The following is a 14345-nucleotide window of genomic DNA, read 5'->3' on the forward strand; positions in this document are numbered from 1 at the left end:
AAATTAACGTTAGTAAACTCACCATCCAGAGATAATTATCACTGTTACTGAGGGTCATATTCTCATACAAATATATAAATATTCATAAAAATTGAGGAGCACTTGTTCTGTGCAGGGAGAGCTATTGTGACGCCATGTGACACCAAAGAGAGATAGTGGTGGGCTTAACTGACTTTACAGGTGTGCTTTAGGGGGAAAAGAAAGTTTTATAGAGGGCAACCAGAAGTAAAAGAATGTCAAGGGAGCAGTGAGTAACCTCTTGATACTAAGCCAGACTGGATGACATTGGATTTTGAAGGGCTTTACCTGCAATGAATGTGATACATGCGGGCAATGGGACATCCTTAAGGACTTTTGGACAAAGATGGCTGAGGACAATGGAAATGTCTTGTGATACACTTTATATTGTGATACACTCATATACAGTATATATGAGTACTCACATATAGATGACCATATGTCCTGGTTGGTCACAGTCTCAGGTATACCTTTGGTCTTCTAGTGGCACCCCCTTTCACTCTCAAAATGCCTAAGTTTGGAGGATAAATATCATCTACACACACACACACACACACACACACATAACTTTCACAATTCTCACCTTTACTATGCTAAATGCACTGAGATTTTGTATTCTATTTCACTAAAAAAAAATGTACATTGGCTGTGAGGCAGGCGGTAGATAGCCCCAGGCGATTGGAGATTAATTCCCTGTAGACCGAAAAACTCCAAGATGAGAACAATGCAATTAGGGGAGGAGGCTTGGGCCCAGTCCAGACCACATATTTCTCAAAGTCAGGAGACTTCCCTGACCACACACGCACAGAAAGGCTCCTTAGAAGTCAAAGTGGGAGTGATGTCAAGAGCTGTTCTACCAACTCGCCTTTACAGTAGAATCCATCTTGGCTAAGAGATGCATGTGCATACGTGGGTGGATCCTGAGATATACCAAATATGGGCTGTGAAACAGGAGAATCAAAATGATTGGCCAAAGGAAACCCAGAAGAAATGCCCCATAAAAGTAATTCTAACTACCCTGAGGGTGTGACTCAGCGACTCACTCTCAGTCTTCCTGTGTGTCTATCCACAAGTCCTGTATTCTTTTTCCTCCTATTAAATCCTTTATTTGCTTCACTACTTTCCTTCTTTGGGGCAATTCTTCTCTGCAAAGCCAAAGAGCCAGGGCCTTTGTCACTGACCACATGTCTAGTGGTTAGGATTTGGTGCTCTCACTGCCAGGACCCTGCCTCAGTCTCTGGCTGGGAACACACGCCCCACTCCAAGCCTTATTGCTGGCACCCTAGATGAGCTGCAACACATTAAATTGACTTTACGACATACATTAATTGTTCCTAATCCCAAAACTGCTTATTTAACTTATATGCAAAGTACATGATGAGAAACGCTGGACTGGAAGAAGCACAGGCTGGAATCAGGATTGCCGGGAGAAATATCAATAATCTCCGATATGCAGATACCACCCTTATGGCACAAAGTGAAGAGGAACTAAAAAGCCTCTTGATGAAAGTGAAAGTGGACAGAGAAAAAGTTGGCTTAAAGCTCAACATTCAGAAAACGAAGATCAAGGCATCCGGTCCCATCATTTCACAGGAAATAGATGGGGAAACAGTGGAAAGTGTCAGACTTTATTTTTGGGGGCTCCAAAATCACTGCAGATGGTGACTGCAGCCATGAAATTAAAAGACGCTTACTCCTTGAAAGGAAAGTTATGACCAACCTAGATAGCATATTGAAAAGCAGAGACATTACTTTGCCAACAAAGGTCCGTCTAGTCAAGGCTATGGTTTTTCCTGTGGTCATGTATGGATGTGAGAGTTGGACTGTGAAGAAAGCTGAGCACTGAGGAATTGATGCTTTTGAACTGTGGTGTTGGAGAAGACTCTTGAGAGTCCCTTGGACTGCAAGGAGATCCAACCAGTCCATTCTGAAGGAGATCAGCCCTGGGATTTCTATGGAAGGAATGATGCTGAAGCTGAAACTCCAGTACTTTGGCCACCTCATGAGAAGAGTTGACTCATTGGAAAAGACTCTGATGCTGGGAGGGATTGGGGGCAGGAGGAGAAGGGGACGACAGAGGATGAGATGGCTGGATGGCATCACTGACTCGACGGACGTGAGACTAAGTGAACTCCGGGAGTTGGTGATGGACAGGGAGGCCTGGCGTGCTGCGATTCATGGGGTCGCAGAGTCGGACACGACTGAGCGACTTTACTGAACTGAACTGAATCCCCAAACTCTGACCAAGATGCCTGTCAGGTTTTAAGGAGGAAAAGGACACAGTTTAAGTTTGGATATGCACACTTTTGAGGCCCTGGTTCTCAACCTTGGGCGTCCATCAAAAAAGACTGAAACATTACTGAAAATGCACACCTCCAGGTCCACTGCATATAAAGCTCTATTACATGTATTTCTATGGAAAGAACTGTAACATATTTGACATATAACAAATGAAAAGGTATGAATACTTACAGACTTAAGTTCAAAGCAGAACCACTAAGAACCACTATGTACAGGAATATGTGACAGCCTGAGATGGAATACAGGCAGAAGCTAAAAGGGCACGACCCGGGAACGTCCTGTGTTAAACCAACCAGTGCCCCTCTCCGCAGGCCTCCCCAGGCCCTCGCCGACCCAGAGGTAAGGTGGCGGGGCGACGTAAAGCGTAGGAAAGGCAGCAGCCGACATGACAGGTTGCCCAGGCCAGGCCCGCTATGCTTGCCCGCGCCGGTACCGGCCACACGCGGAACGCCTACCCACAGTGCCCCGCGGCGCGCACGCGCGCAAGCGGCCGTTCCCAGCTTGCAGCGCTGCGCGGCGGCCGAGCCGGCAGCGGGCCGCCTCTGGCAGCCCCGGGCCAGGCGCCCCCGTCCCCTGCAGCGGGGGTAAGATGGCGCTGAAGAGGATCCAAAAGGTAAGCAGTCCTTCCGTCTGAGGGCTCCTTGCGAGTCCGAAGCGTCGACTCCCGGGTGGGGGCGCCACGGCCGCCAAATGAACGGCGGCTGAGACCGAGCAGAGAACGGTAACACCTGCCAGAAGGGAGGCGAAACCGCCGCCCGCGCAGCCTTAAAAGGGTACCGCGCAGCGCGCGGGGGCGGGGCTGCGTCACGTGGGGTTAGCGTCGCGCGGGACGGGGCGGGGCCCCGGGCGGGGCCACGGAGGGTTAGCGTTCCACACGCCTTCCCCCCGCCTCCCATCTCGGCATCTGTGGCAAGGTGCGGGCTCATTGCACCTTGGACGCTATGTTCCGGGCGCCTGGGCGGAGAGGTAGCGCCTGGCCTCAGAGGAAGAAGGGCATGCCCTTGTTGGGGTGTCTGGAGGGCTGGTCAGAGGAGTCGAGGCTGGAGCTGGATTCTAGGGGATGAGTACGAACTCTGCAAGTGCAGAAAAGGAATAAGGGAGTTCGCGGCCTTGGAGAGATGCCGTGGCTGGGCTTGGAGTGGGGAGAGCATGACTGGGGTTTAAGTGCCGCTGGAACAGGGGATGGGAGTGGGTGGGCAGGACTAGGGTGGGGGTATTAGGGGCAGTGCTGGGATAACTTTTTTATCCTGTAGGTAATTGGGAGTCTTTATGGGCATTTAATATATTAACTAGAATTTGGAAAATGCACAATAGGAGGAAGAAAAAGTATTTTCAGTTATGCAATATTATTTGTTTACATCGTTGTATATCTACTATCAGTCTTTTCCCTTTTCTTAAAAAAAAATTACACTTTGCATCCCGCTTTTTCACATAGCATTAAACTAGGCATTTTTCATGTAGTTAAATAGTATTCATAACTGTAGTTTTTAACATCAGCTTTCCAAAAGTGTATGACCATTAATTTAGTTAATCATTACCTGTAGTGAATAAACACATGGAAATGGATGTCAGAAGGCAAAGAACTTAATCATTTCCAGCCTCCGTGTCCACATGTTTTTATAAGTTGGTTTGTTTTTTTTTTTTTTAGACTTAGATGATATATGTTTAGTACATGCGTGGAATATATCAAGCGCTCAGTATGAATTAACGACCACTGATATTCTAAATTTTATAAGAAGTAAATAATACTGTGATAAGCATCATTGTATCGTGAGTTTGGACAATCAGTGGTAAAGAATCCGCCTGCCAATGCAGGAGACTCTAGTTCAATCCCTGGGTTAGGAAGACCCCCTGGAGAAGGAAATGGCAACCCACTCCAGTATTCTTGCCTGGAAAATCCCATGAACAGAGAAGACTGGTGGGATATAGTCCATGGGGTCCCAAGAGTCGGCTGTGACTTGGTGACTAAAAGCAACATGGTGAGCTTAGGTTTGATTGCCTGAGGTGGGATTGCAGGATCTCTTAAGAGTATGATGTTATTGTTCAATCGCTAAGTGCTGTCTGACTTTGCATCCCCACAGACTGCAGCACACCAGGCTCCTCTGTCCTCCACTATCTCCCAGAGTTTGCTCAAATTCATGTCCATTGAGTCAATGATGCTGTTTAACCATCTTATTCTCTGCTGTCCCCTTCTCCTTTTGCCTTCAGTCTTTCCCAACATCAGGGTCTTTTCCAATGAGTTGGCTCTTCACATCAAGTGGCCAAAGTATTGGAGCTTCAGCTTCAGCATCAGTACTATCAATGAATATTCAGGGTTGATTTCCTTTAGAACTGACTGGTTTGGTTTGATCTCCTTGCAGTCCAAGGGACTCTCAAGAGTCTTCTTTAGCACCATGATTCAAAAGCATCAAGGGGATGCTAAGGGTAAGGTTCATTTTTAATAAACAGCTCTCCTAAAAGTAATATGTTTAGCAAATTATTCTCTGAAAGAGGTCATCTGTTATCCTAGGACTTTGAAACAGGTGAATGATATGCTCAAATCTGTGTCGTGAAAAGAGGCTCCTGGCTCTGCTGTAGCCTGGAGTGGCCAGAGGGGGAACTGAGGGCACCGTGAACGTGCAGCAAAGCTGTTGTCCAAGTGACCAACCGTGGAGCAGATGCCAAGATGGGAACTGTGCTTGGATGACATGCAAAGGGTACAATCGACAGAACTTGAAAAAGAATATGTGGTGAAAGTGAGAGAGGGGGATGCACAACATGGATAACTGATTGGATGGCAGTGTTATTGCCTGTGTTGGAAATCAGACATTTTGAGGGCAGGGAGTAAGGTGAGGGAGATAAGGGTGTAGGTTTGAACTTATATGTCTGAACATATAGACTGATAAGATTTGTAAAAAGGAGAACTAAGAGAAAGTGAAGAGAAACTAAAGAGCCTTTTGATGAAAGTGAAAGAGTTAAAAGCTGGCTTAAAATATACTGTCTAGGTTTGTCATAGCTTTTCTTCCAAGGAGCAAGCTTCTTTTAATTTCATGGCTGCAGTCACCATCTACAGTGATTTTGGAGCCCAAGAAAATAAAGTCTGTCACTGTTTCCATTGTTTCCCCATCTATTTGCCATGAAGTGATGGGACTGGATGCCATGATGTTTGTTTTTTGAATGTTGAGCTTTAAGCCAACTTTTTCACTCCCCTCATTCCCTTTAATCAAGAGGCTCTTTAGTTCTTCTTCGCTTTCTGCCATAAGGGTGGTGGTATCTGCATATCTCAGGTTACTGATATTTCTCCTGGAAATTTTTTTTTTCTCCTGGCAATCTTGATTCCAGCTTACGTTTTATGCAGCCCAGTATTTTGCATGATGTACTCTGCATGTAAGTTAAATAAGCAGGGTGACAATATACAGCCTTGTACTCCTTTCCCAATTCAGAACCAGTCCATTGTTCCATGTTTGGTTCTAACTGTTGCTTCTTAACCTGCATACAGATTTCTCAGGAGTCAGGTAAGGTGGTCTGGTATCCCCATCTTTTTAAGAGTGTTCCACAGTTTGTTGTGATCCCTGGTGGCTCAGACAGTAAAGTGTCTGTCTACAACGTGAGAGACCTGGGTTTGATCCCTGGGTTGGGAAGATTCCCTGGAGAAGGAAATGGCAACCCACTCCAGTACTCTTGGCTTGAAAATCCCATGGACGGAGGAGCTTGGTGCAGGCTACTATCCATGGGGTCACAAAGAGTTGGGCATGACTGAGCAACTTCACTTTCACCCAGTCAAAGGCTTTGACATAGTCAATAAAGCAGAAATAGATGTTTTGCTGGAACTCTTTTGCTTTTTCAATGATTGAACCAATGTTGGCAATTTGATCTCTGGTTCCTCTGCCTTTTTAAAAATGCAGCTTGAACATTTGGAAGTTCTCGCTTCATGTACTGTTGAAGCCTAGCTTGGAGAACCTTGAGCATTAATTTGCTGGCATGTGAGATGAGTGCAATTGTGTGGTAGTTTGAACATTCTTTGGCATTGCCTTTCTTAGGGATTGGAATGAAAACTGACCTTTTCCAGTCCTGTGGCCACTGCTGAGTTTTCCAAATTTGCTGGCATATTGAGTGCAGCACTTTAACAGCATTGTCTTTTAGGATTTGAAATAGCTCAGCTGGAATTTCATCGCCCCCACTAGCTTTGTTCAGAGTGATGCTTCCTAAGACCCACTTGACTTCACATTCCAGGATGTCTGGCTCTAGGTGAGTGATCACAGCATCGTGGTTATCTGGCTCTAACATCTTTTGCGTATAGTTCTCTGTGTATTTCTGCCACCTCTTCTTAAGCTCCTCTGCTTCTGTTAGGTCCATACCATTTCTGTCCTTTATTGTGCCCATCTTTGCATGAAATTTTCCCTTGATATCTCTGATTTTCTTGAAGAGATCTCTGATCTTTCCCATTCTATTGTTTTCCTCTATTTCTTTGCACTGATCACTGAGAAGGGCTTTCTTATCTCTCCTTTCTATTCTTTGAAACTCTGTGTTCAGATGAATATATCTTTCCTTTTCCTTTCACTACTCTTCTTTTCTCAGCTATTTGTAAGGCATCCTCAGGCAAGCATTTTGCCTTTTTGCATTTTTCTTGGGGATGATTTTGATCACTGCCTCCTGTACAATGTCACAAACCTCCGCCCATAGTTCTTCAGGCACTCTGTCTACCAGATCCAATCCCTTGAATCTGTCACTTCCACTGTATAATCATAAGGAATATGATTAGGTCATACCTGAATGGTCTAGTGATTTTCCCTACTTTCTTCAATTTAAGTGTGAATTTGGCAATAAAGAGTTCACGATCTGAGCCACAGTCAGCTCCCAGTCTTGTTTTTGCTGACTGTATAGAGCTTCTCCATCTTCGGGTGCAAAGAATATAATCAATCTGATTTTGGTATTGACCATCTGGTGATGTCCATGTGTAGAGTCTTCTCTTGTGTTGTTGGCAGAGGGTGTTTGCTATGACCAATGTGTTCTCTTGGCAGAACTCTGTTAGCCTTTGCCCTGTTTCATTTTGTACTCCAAGGCCAAACTTGCCTGTTACTCTTGACTTCTTACTTTTGCATTCTAGTCCTCTATGATGAAAAGGATGTCTTTTTTTTTTTTTTTTTTTTTTTGCTGTTAGCTCTAGAAAGTCTTGTAGGTCTCTATAGCACTGTTCATCTTCTTTGGCATTAGTGACTGGGGCATAGATTTGGAGTGGTTTGCCTTGGAAACAAACAGAGATCGTTCTGTCATTTTTGAGATTGCACCCAGGTGCTGCATTTTGGACTCTTGTTGACTATGAGGGCTACTCTGTTTCTTCTAAGGGATTCTTGTCCACAGTGGTAGATGTAATGATCTGACTATAAATGTTAATTGTTCTTTAGAGATAACTTGCAAAATCAGGAAAGTATAGATAATACCATATTTACATCTACTCTAAGATGAACAGTTTTTTACATTTTCACACCTTTGAAATTGGGATGCTGCTTAAAATCACTGGCAGTATGACTGTCATTGTGTGAAAGCCATGTCACAGCAGTGTATATTGAGGTTAAGTGCATTGTTGATGTGTTGAGTTTAATTGCTTTAAAAATGTCTCCAAAAAGATATTTTGATTTAATGCTGAAGATTAAAGCTTTTGTGAACACAGGCACAGAAACAAAACAGTGGGGAATAAATTTTATACTAATGGAATAAATGTTGCTGGAAAAGGGATTGCAGTTCTTTATTTCCATGCCAAGCTAACCAAATGCTTCATAGACCACAGAAAGGAAGATACCATGTACCCTCTAGTCAGTGAGGCTGGCTCACCTGTATTTGCTGAAGTTTGTGCAAAAGATTGTGTATTGTGGGCCTTTCTGTAAGAAAACTCCAGAAACATTCATGGAGGACTGTTTAAGAATTGCCACATCACCATTGCCTGGAATGCACAAGGGATGACTGGGAGGATACCCATGACCCAGGGTTAGTATAGACTCTAAACAAGGAGAGCCCATTCATTTATTTCACTTGTCTTCCACTCCTTTTTTGCTATGCATGAATGATTTAAAAATAAAAACATATGCCCAAGTAAGCTTTGTGTTGTTGTTGTTTAGTCACTAAGTTGTGTCTGCCTCTTTGCAACCCCATGAACTGTAGCATGCCAGGCTTCCCTGTCCTTCACTGTCTCCTGGAGTTGCTCAATCTCATGTGCATTGAGTCAGTGGTGCTATTCAACCATCTCATCATCCTCTGTTGCCTTTTTCTCCATCTGCCCTCAGTCTTTCCCAGCATCAAGATTTTTTCCAGTGAGTCAGCTCTTCTCAGCAGGTAGCCAAAGTATTGGAGCTTCAGCATTAATCCTTCCAGTGAAAGTTCAGGGTTGATTTAAAGGATTGACTGGTTTGATCTCCTTGTATTTCAAGGGACTCTCAAGAATCTTATCCAGCACCACATTTCAAAAGCATGAATTCTTCCATGCTCAGCTCTCACATCCACACATGACTACTGGAAAAACCATAGCTTTGACTTAAAGCTTAGTTTCAAATTAAAATTAAAATTTTAAGTGTAAAGAATCTCATAGGATATCACTTATATGTGGAGTTTTTTTTAAAAAATTATACAAAAATGAATTGATTTACAAAGTAAAAATCAGACATAGAAAACAAACTTATGGTTACCAAAGGGGAAGAGGGGATGATAAGTTAGGAGTTTGGGTTTAACAGATACACAGTATAAAATACACAAGGACCTATTGTATAACCCAGGGAACTATATTCAATATCTTGCAATAACCTATAATGGAAAAGCATCTGAAAAAGAAAAAAAAATTATAAAACTGAATCACTTTGCTGTACACCTGAAACTAACACAGCACTGTAAATCAACTATACTTAAAAAAAAAAAATTTAAAGATAGCAATAATACAACCCACAGAATGGAGGAAAGTATTTCTCAAATATTAATATCTGAAAAGGGATATATATCCAGAATATGTAAAAATTCTTACAATGCAAGAATAAAAGACTCCAATTAAAAAATGGAAAGAAAAGAATGCATTTGGTCTTAGTTTCATTGCCAGTGTGTTTTCTTTCTTAGTTGCCTATAAGATTGTGTCTTGCATTGAATGAGATCTTGAATTGAGTACAGCACAGTAAGAGAAATGAGTGTGTGCTATGTTTGCATCACTGTTTTCCTCTGGTAATCCACTCTACTTTAACCTTTTTCCTTTTCAAGACTCACTTATCATCAGTGTTACTTATAAAAATAAGTATTACACAATGTTAATGTGCTTAGTCCTTTACAATTTATGAAATATCTATGCATTTATCATTTGAACCATCCCATGGTTCAAAATTCAAAAAATGCAAAAGAGTCTACAGGGAAACCTCTCCCATCCACTCCTGTCCCCAGCCACCCAGTTCCTCTTCCAAGGTGTGATTAGTGTTGTTAGTTTCTTCTATACTCTTCCAGTACTAGGTATCTTTTATACATGCCTCATTCTTATTATTATAGTGCTAATAATTGAATCCTCTATACAGTGTCATCCTTAATTTTTTACCAAGTACATTTGTATACATTATAAACATTACAAAATTATAGCCAAATATTAGTGCTGGCCAGTTGGCAGGCAAATGTAATTACAACTCAACAGATAATGTATACTGAGGCCCAAAGAGGTCAAAGTTGTTTTCCCAGTGACAAAGCTGGAATTCAGACCTGGGTCTTCTGGCCTCTGTTGGGAAAGCACAGGAATGCAATATATTGGTAGACTAGTTTCTTTCAAATCACTGTTCTTCCTTGAAATGCCAGTTAGCATTTGAAACTCCTTGGTGCTAGTTGGAGTCTCTGTCAGTTGAGACCCACTTCTGGGCCTTCAGGAATCATCAACTCTTAGTAACCATTCACCACACCCTTTACAAGGTATTTGCCTTCTAGGGACAGGGAACAGCCCATGTAGATGCCTGGAGGTATGGAGAAACCTGGTGAGTTGGTGGGAATTGGCCAGTTCTGCTAGCTTTCCTGCCCCCAGTTGCTCATGTGATCTCCCCAGGATTTGCCTTGGCCTCATCACAGAGCTCATTCATTCATACAGGATTGCAGAGAGTATAAACAGTCCCCTACAGAGTGGTTGTAGAGGTGTGGAAGCGCAAAGTAGAGGTAAGCAGGCAAGGGACTGTTCTGTGGAGCTTCCTGTAGGCATGCTGCATTTCTGATCATGTCCTCTGGTCCCGTCACCTGACATTAGTTGTTCCCCAAGCTCATTTCTATTGGGACAACTAGTAACACTGGGTACTTAGTGCTTATAAAGAGTAACCTATTTAGATACGTTAGATACTAGCTAAGACAGAGAAGGCAATGGCAGCCCACTCCAGTACTCTTGCCTGGAAAATCCCATGGACGGAGGAGCCTGGTAGGCTGCAGTCCATGGGGTCGCTAAGAGTCGGACACGACTGAGCAACTTCACTTTCACTTTTCACTTTCATGCCTTGGAGAAGGAAATGGCAACCCACTCCAGTGTTCTTGCCTGGAGAATCCCAGGGACGGGGGACCTGGTGGGCTGCCGTCTCTGGGGTCACAGAGTCGGACATGACTGAAGCGACTGAGAAGCATTAGCAGCTAAGAACTGACCAGTGGTATACTAGTAGGTATTTAAAAACCAACCACCCTCTGGGATAAAACTTGGCCCTGACTTGTGGTACTTGCCGGCTTCTGTAATATAAATATTCCCACTGTGGCCAATTGTATTTGTGTGTAGGTGGGATAAGTACAGAATGGCCAGAGAGGCAGGCATTATTAGAATGATCAGCATGCCCAGAGATTACAAGGTGGGATCAGGAGGTTCTTTGTAGATGAGCTCAGTTTCAAGCATTGTTCAGGTAAGGAGGAATGTGATCAGCCAGGTTTAAACTTCATACATAATGCCCTAGACCCTGGGATTTGCCATCCTCTGAGGAGTTTCCCTGCAACCTGATGGACCATTACTTGTGCCTCTCTTTGTGCCTTCCTTCTCTTTGGAACCCCTCTGGAGACCACAAGAAGTTTACCCAGATCTGGAACCTAGGGAGAGTGAGGAGTATTAGGAAACATCCTAGTTCATACAAACTATAGTTTTTAAGTCACTGCCCAAAATCTTAGACCTTGAGGCTAATCTGGGCTAGGATGACTTTTGGGGATTGTGTCCACAAGTTGTATCCCATTTAGGGAATCTAGTTATAATGTGATTCCTGTTTTCCCCCATTGGTACATAGTATAGCTGTGCTAGACTGGCTCACAAGTCCTTCATCTCCCACTTGGAGCCTTAGGACTCCCATACAACCAGTGGCGAGTAGGGCAGTAGTGGGGCAGAGAGATTGAAATACAGGAGGCCTGTCCTTGACTAGGCACTTCCTCTGGGCTAAGTGCTTCCATTCAGAAGCTCAGAGCTAAAGCCCAGCCCCTGCCCTTCTCCACCTGAGTGGTGTTGGGGCCCTGCCCCCTTTCAGCTCTGTGACCTTGGGTAAGTAACTCAACCTCTTTACCTCTCAATTTTCTAGCTTATTAATTGGATATGGTAATACATTTTTCACACATATCTTCACAGACATGAGCAGACCCTTGTTTTCAAGGGTATTGCGGATCACTTGTTTTCATTATCCAGGCTCACCCCCCTCCTGAAGTCTGGAAGCCCCCTCCCACTAGGAGAATGCACTTCTGGCCAAAACATGTGGGGTGTAGAGCAGTATCCCCAGTTCACACCCTGGCTCTGAGCTCACTATTTTGTGTTCCAGGAATTAACTGACTTGCAGAGGGACCCCCCTGCCCAGTGCTCTGCAGGACCTGTGGGAGATGATTGTAAGTACTGTTCAGGGCTCCAGATCCCATGAGCCTTGCAATTAAGACCCCCAAATTTATCCATCCCTCAGTTTTTTTTGTTTTTTTTTTTTGTTTTAAGAAAACCTACCGTTGTTACTGTTGCTTTGTCTTCCTTTACTTGTGAGTAGCTTTTTCATTAGATGCATTGACTTCATAGCCCAGCTGGTCAAGATGTTGCTGGAAATCAACATTTCCCTCCATTGAGGCACAAGAAAGCCATCTGGAAAGCCAACTAAAACTTGGGGCATTGCTGGAAAAATGGTCATGAAGCTAATCATGGAAGACCTGTTGCTGTTGCACTTGGGGGTAGAACTGGAGGGTTGGTGAAGGGTGGGAAATGGGGCTAGCTCCTTGCCTCTGCTAAGGGAAGGGGCAGTTCTTTTCTCCCACTTCTGCTCCCAGGGGGAGACTGAAGGAGCTGCAGTGGGCAGCCCTCTGCGACCCTCTGTAGCCGACTGGCCGTAGGCCATGCCGCCCAACACTTGGGTATCTCAAATCTACTCTGCTATCCTATTTCACCTCTACTTTCTGAGCATCTTAGGCTCCGGGATGCTCATCCTTTACTGTGAGGCTCTAATAGCTGCATCTGAAGGAAAAGTAGGCTAGAGAGGGGGAGAGACTGTGTAAAAAGGGGGGTGGTGCCCTTCAAGGACATCAAAGAATTAAAAACAGGTACTCAAACAGAACTCATATATCAGTGTTCATTGCACCATTGTTTATAACCCCCCATTAACAATCCCCCATTACATGCTCATTAACAAATTAATGAATAAGCAAAGTGGTATATATGTGTGTGTGTATACATATGTACACAATAGTATATTATTTAGCAATAAAAACTGATAAAGTTCTGACACATGCAATAACATGGATGAATCCTGAAAATATGCCATATAAAATAAACCAGAAACAAAAGGACAGATATTATATGATTCCATTTATATGAACTATCTAGCTAGACAAGGCAGATATAGAGACAGAAAGTAGACTAGAGAGGTTTATAGACACTGAGAGGAGGCAGAAATGGGAAAATATTTCATGGTACAGAATTTCTGTTTGGAGTGATGGAAAAGTTTCAGAAATGGATAATGTTGGTGGTTGCACTGCATTGTGAATGCACTTAATGCCACTGACATGACACTTAAAAATGGCTTAAATGACATATTTTATGCTACATTTTTGTGTCCAACTCTTTGCAACCCCATGGAATTCTCCAGGCAAGAATACTGGAGTGGGTAGCCATTCCCTTCTCCAGAGGATCTTCCCGACCCAGGGATCAAACTTGGGTCTCTCGTATGCAGGCAGAGGGAAGGCATATGCTACATTTTTTTAAAACTTTCACTGTGTTAAAATGCAAGAAAGAAAAATTTCACAGAGATGAAAAAAAAAAAAAAAGAGGAAGTAGTCATATGTGAGGGAGAAGTCATATGTGTGTGTTCCTGCATGTTCTGTGGGCTGATGCTTAGAGGAACTGAAAGTGGGCAGACAGCTACTGAAAATGGAGGATTCCAAAAGCTTTATGTGAGAGTTTAAATAATTCTTTAGAGCAGAACAGAAATGATTCCCATTGCATATGCAGAGTTAGTAAACAAGTGTGGCTTCACCGGTTTGTTACTTGATCTGTGCTGTCCTTCCAAGTGTCATAGGTCTCAGTAACATATTTCCCCCTCTTACCTCTTGCTTAAAATAATGTAAACTGGGGTTACTGAGAAGATTGAACTGGTAATGATTCAGCTTCCGCTTTCTAAAGGTACCCCTTGGTTTTCCTCTGCACCACACATTCTCACCCTTCACTGAAGCCCTGTACTGGGAAGAAGCCATCTTTATCTGAGAGTCTAGCCACTCTCCATACTCAGTACCTGAGTTTTGATGAGGTTTGCACAGTCTTGGAAACTAGCTAACTTTTTGGGGCCGTTTCATGCCTGCCCTGTGAGTTAACAGCCCCTTTCCGGCATCCCTCTGCAATTTCCTTTCTCTTCCTGTCTCTTTTGGAGCCTTCTGTTCTGACTGTGCCTTTGGGTTCTGCTCAGCCCCTCAGCAGACTTCAGAGGTTAAAGTGAATGGGACCAAAGGGTCACCTGTTTGCCAGAAGGAACCACTCATATTATCTACTCCTCCCCTTCTCTGTATATTAATTATCAAAAAACATTTAATAAGGAATTCCATTCTATACTATGATTAGGAAAATGTAT

General features: G+C 43.5%; 2 protein-coding genes across 11 annotated transcripts in view; one reads left to right on the forward strand and one right to left on the reverse strand.

Moving 5' to 3' along the window:
- LOC133234971 (uncharacterized) overlaps window positions 1-3501 on the reverse strand; it is a 20886-nt gene extending 17385 nt beyond the window's left edge. For 2 of the 3 annotated variants that reach the window (XR_009732379.1, XM_061395667.1), the window contains exon 1: window positions 2491-3501. Coding sequence is in view for 2 of the 3 variants with exons in the window: in XM_061395667.1 (XP_061251651.1) it covers window positions 2491-3245 (755 nt within the window). In the remaining variant the exon portion in view is untranslated. The remainder of the gene's footprint in view (window positions 1-2490) is intronic. The other variant, XM_061395668.1, reaches the window with a different exon arrangement.
- The window catches only part of LOC133234972 (ubiquitin-conjugating enzyme E2 D4), a 25314-nt gene continuing 13816 nt past the window's right edge, over window positions 2848-14345 (forward strand). For 5 of the 8 annotated variants that reach the window (XR_009732380.1, XR_009732381.1, XM_061395669.1 and 2 more), the window contains exons 1-2: window positions 2848-2932; window positions 12069-12132. Coding sequence is in view for 6 of the 8 variants with exons in the window: in XM_061395669.1 (XP_061251653.1) it covers window positions 2909-2932; window positions 12069-12132 (88 nt within the window). In the remaining 2 variants the exon portion in view is untranslated. Of the gene's footprint in view, window positions 2933-3218; window positions 3234-4679; window positions 4744-4828; window positions 5016-12068; window positions 12133-14345 lie in introns of those variants that run through there. The other 3 variants (XM_061395674.1, XM_061395672.1, XM_061395673.1) reach the window with 3 other exon arrangements.

Source organism: Bos javanicus, chromosome 22, assembly GCF_032452875.1.
Source record: "Bos javanicus breed banteng chromosome 22, ARS-OSU_banteng_1.0, whole genome shotgun sequence".
NCBI lineage: Eukaryota > Metazoa > Chordata > Mammalia > Artiodactyla > Bovidae > Bos > Bos javanicus.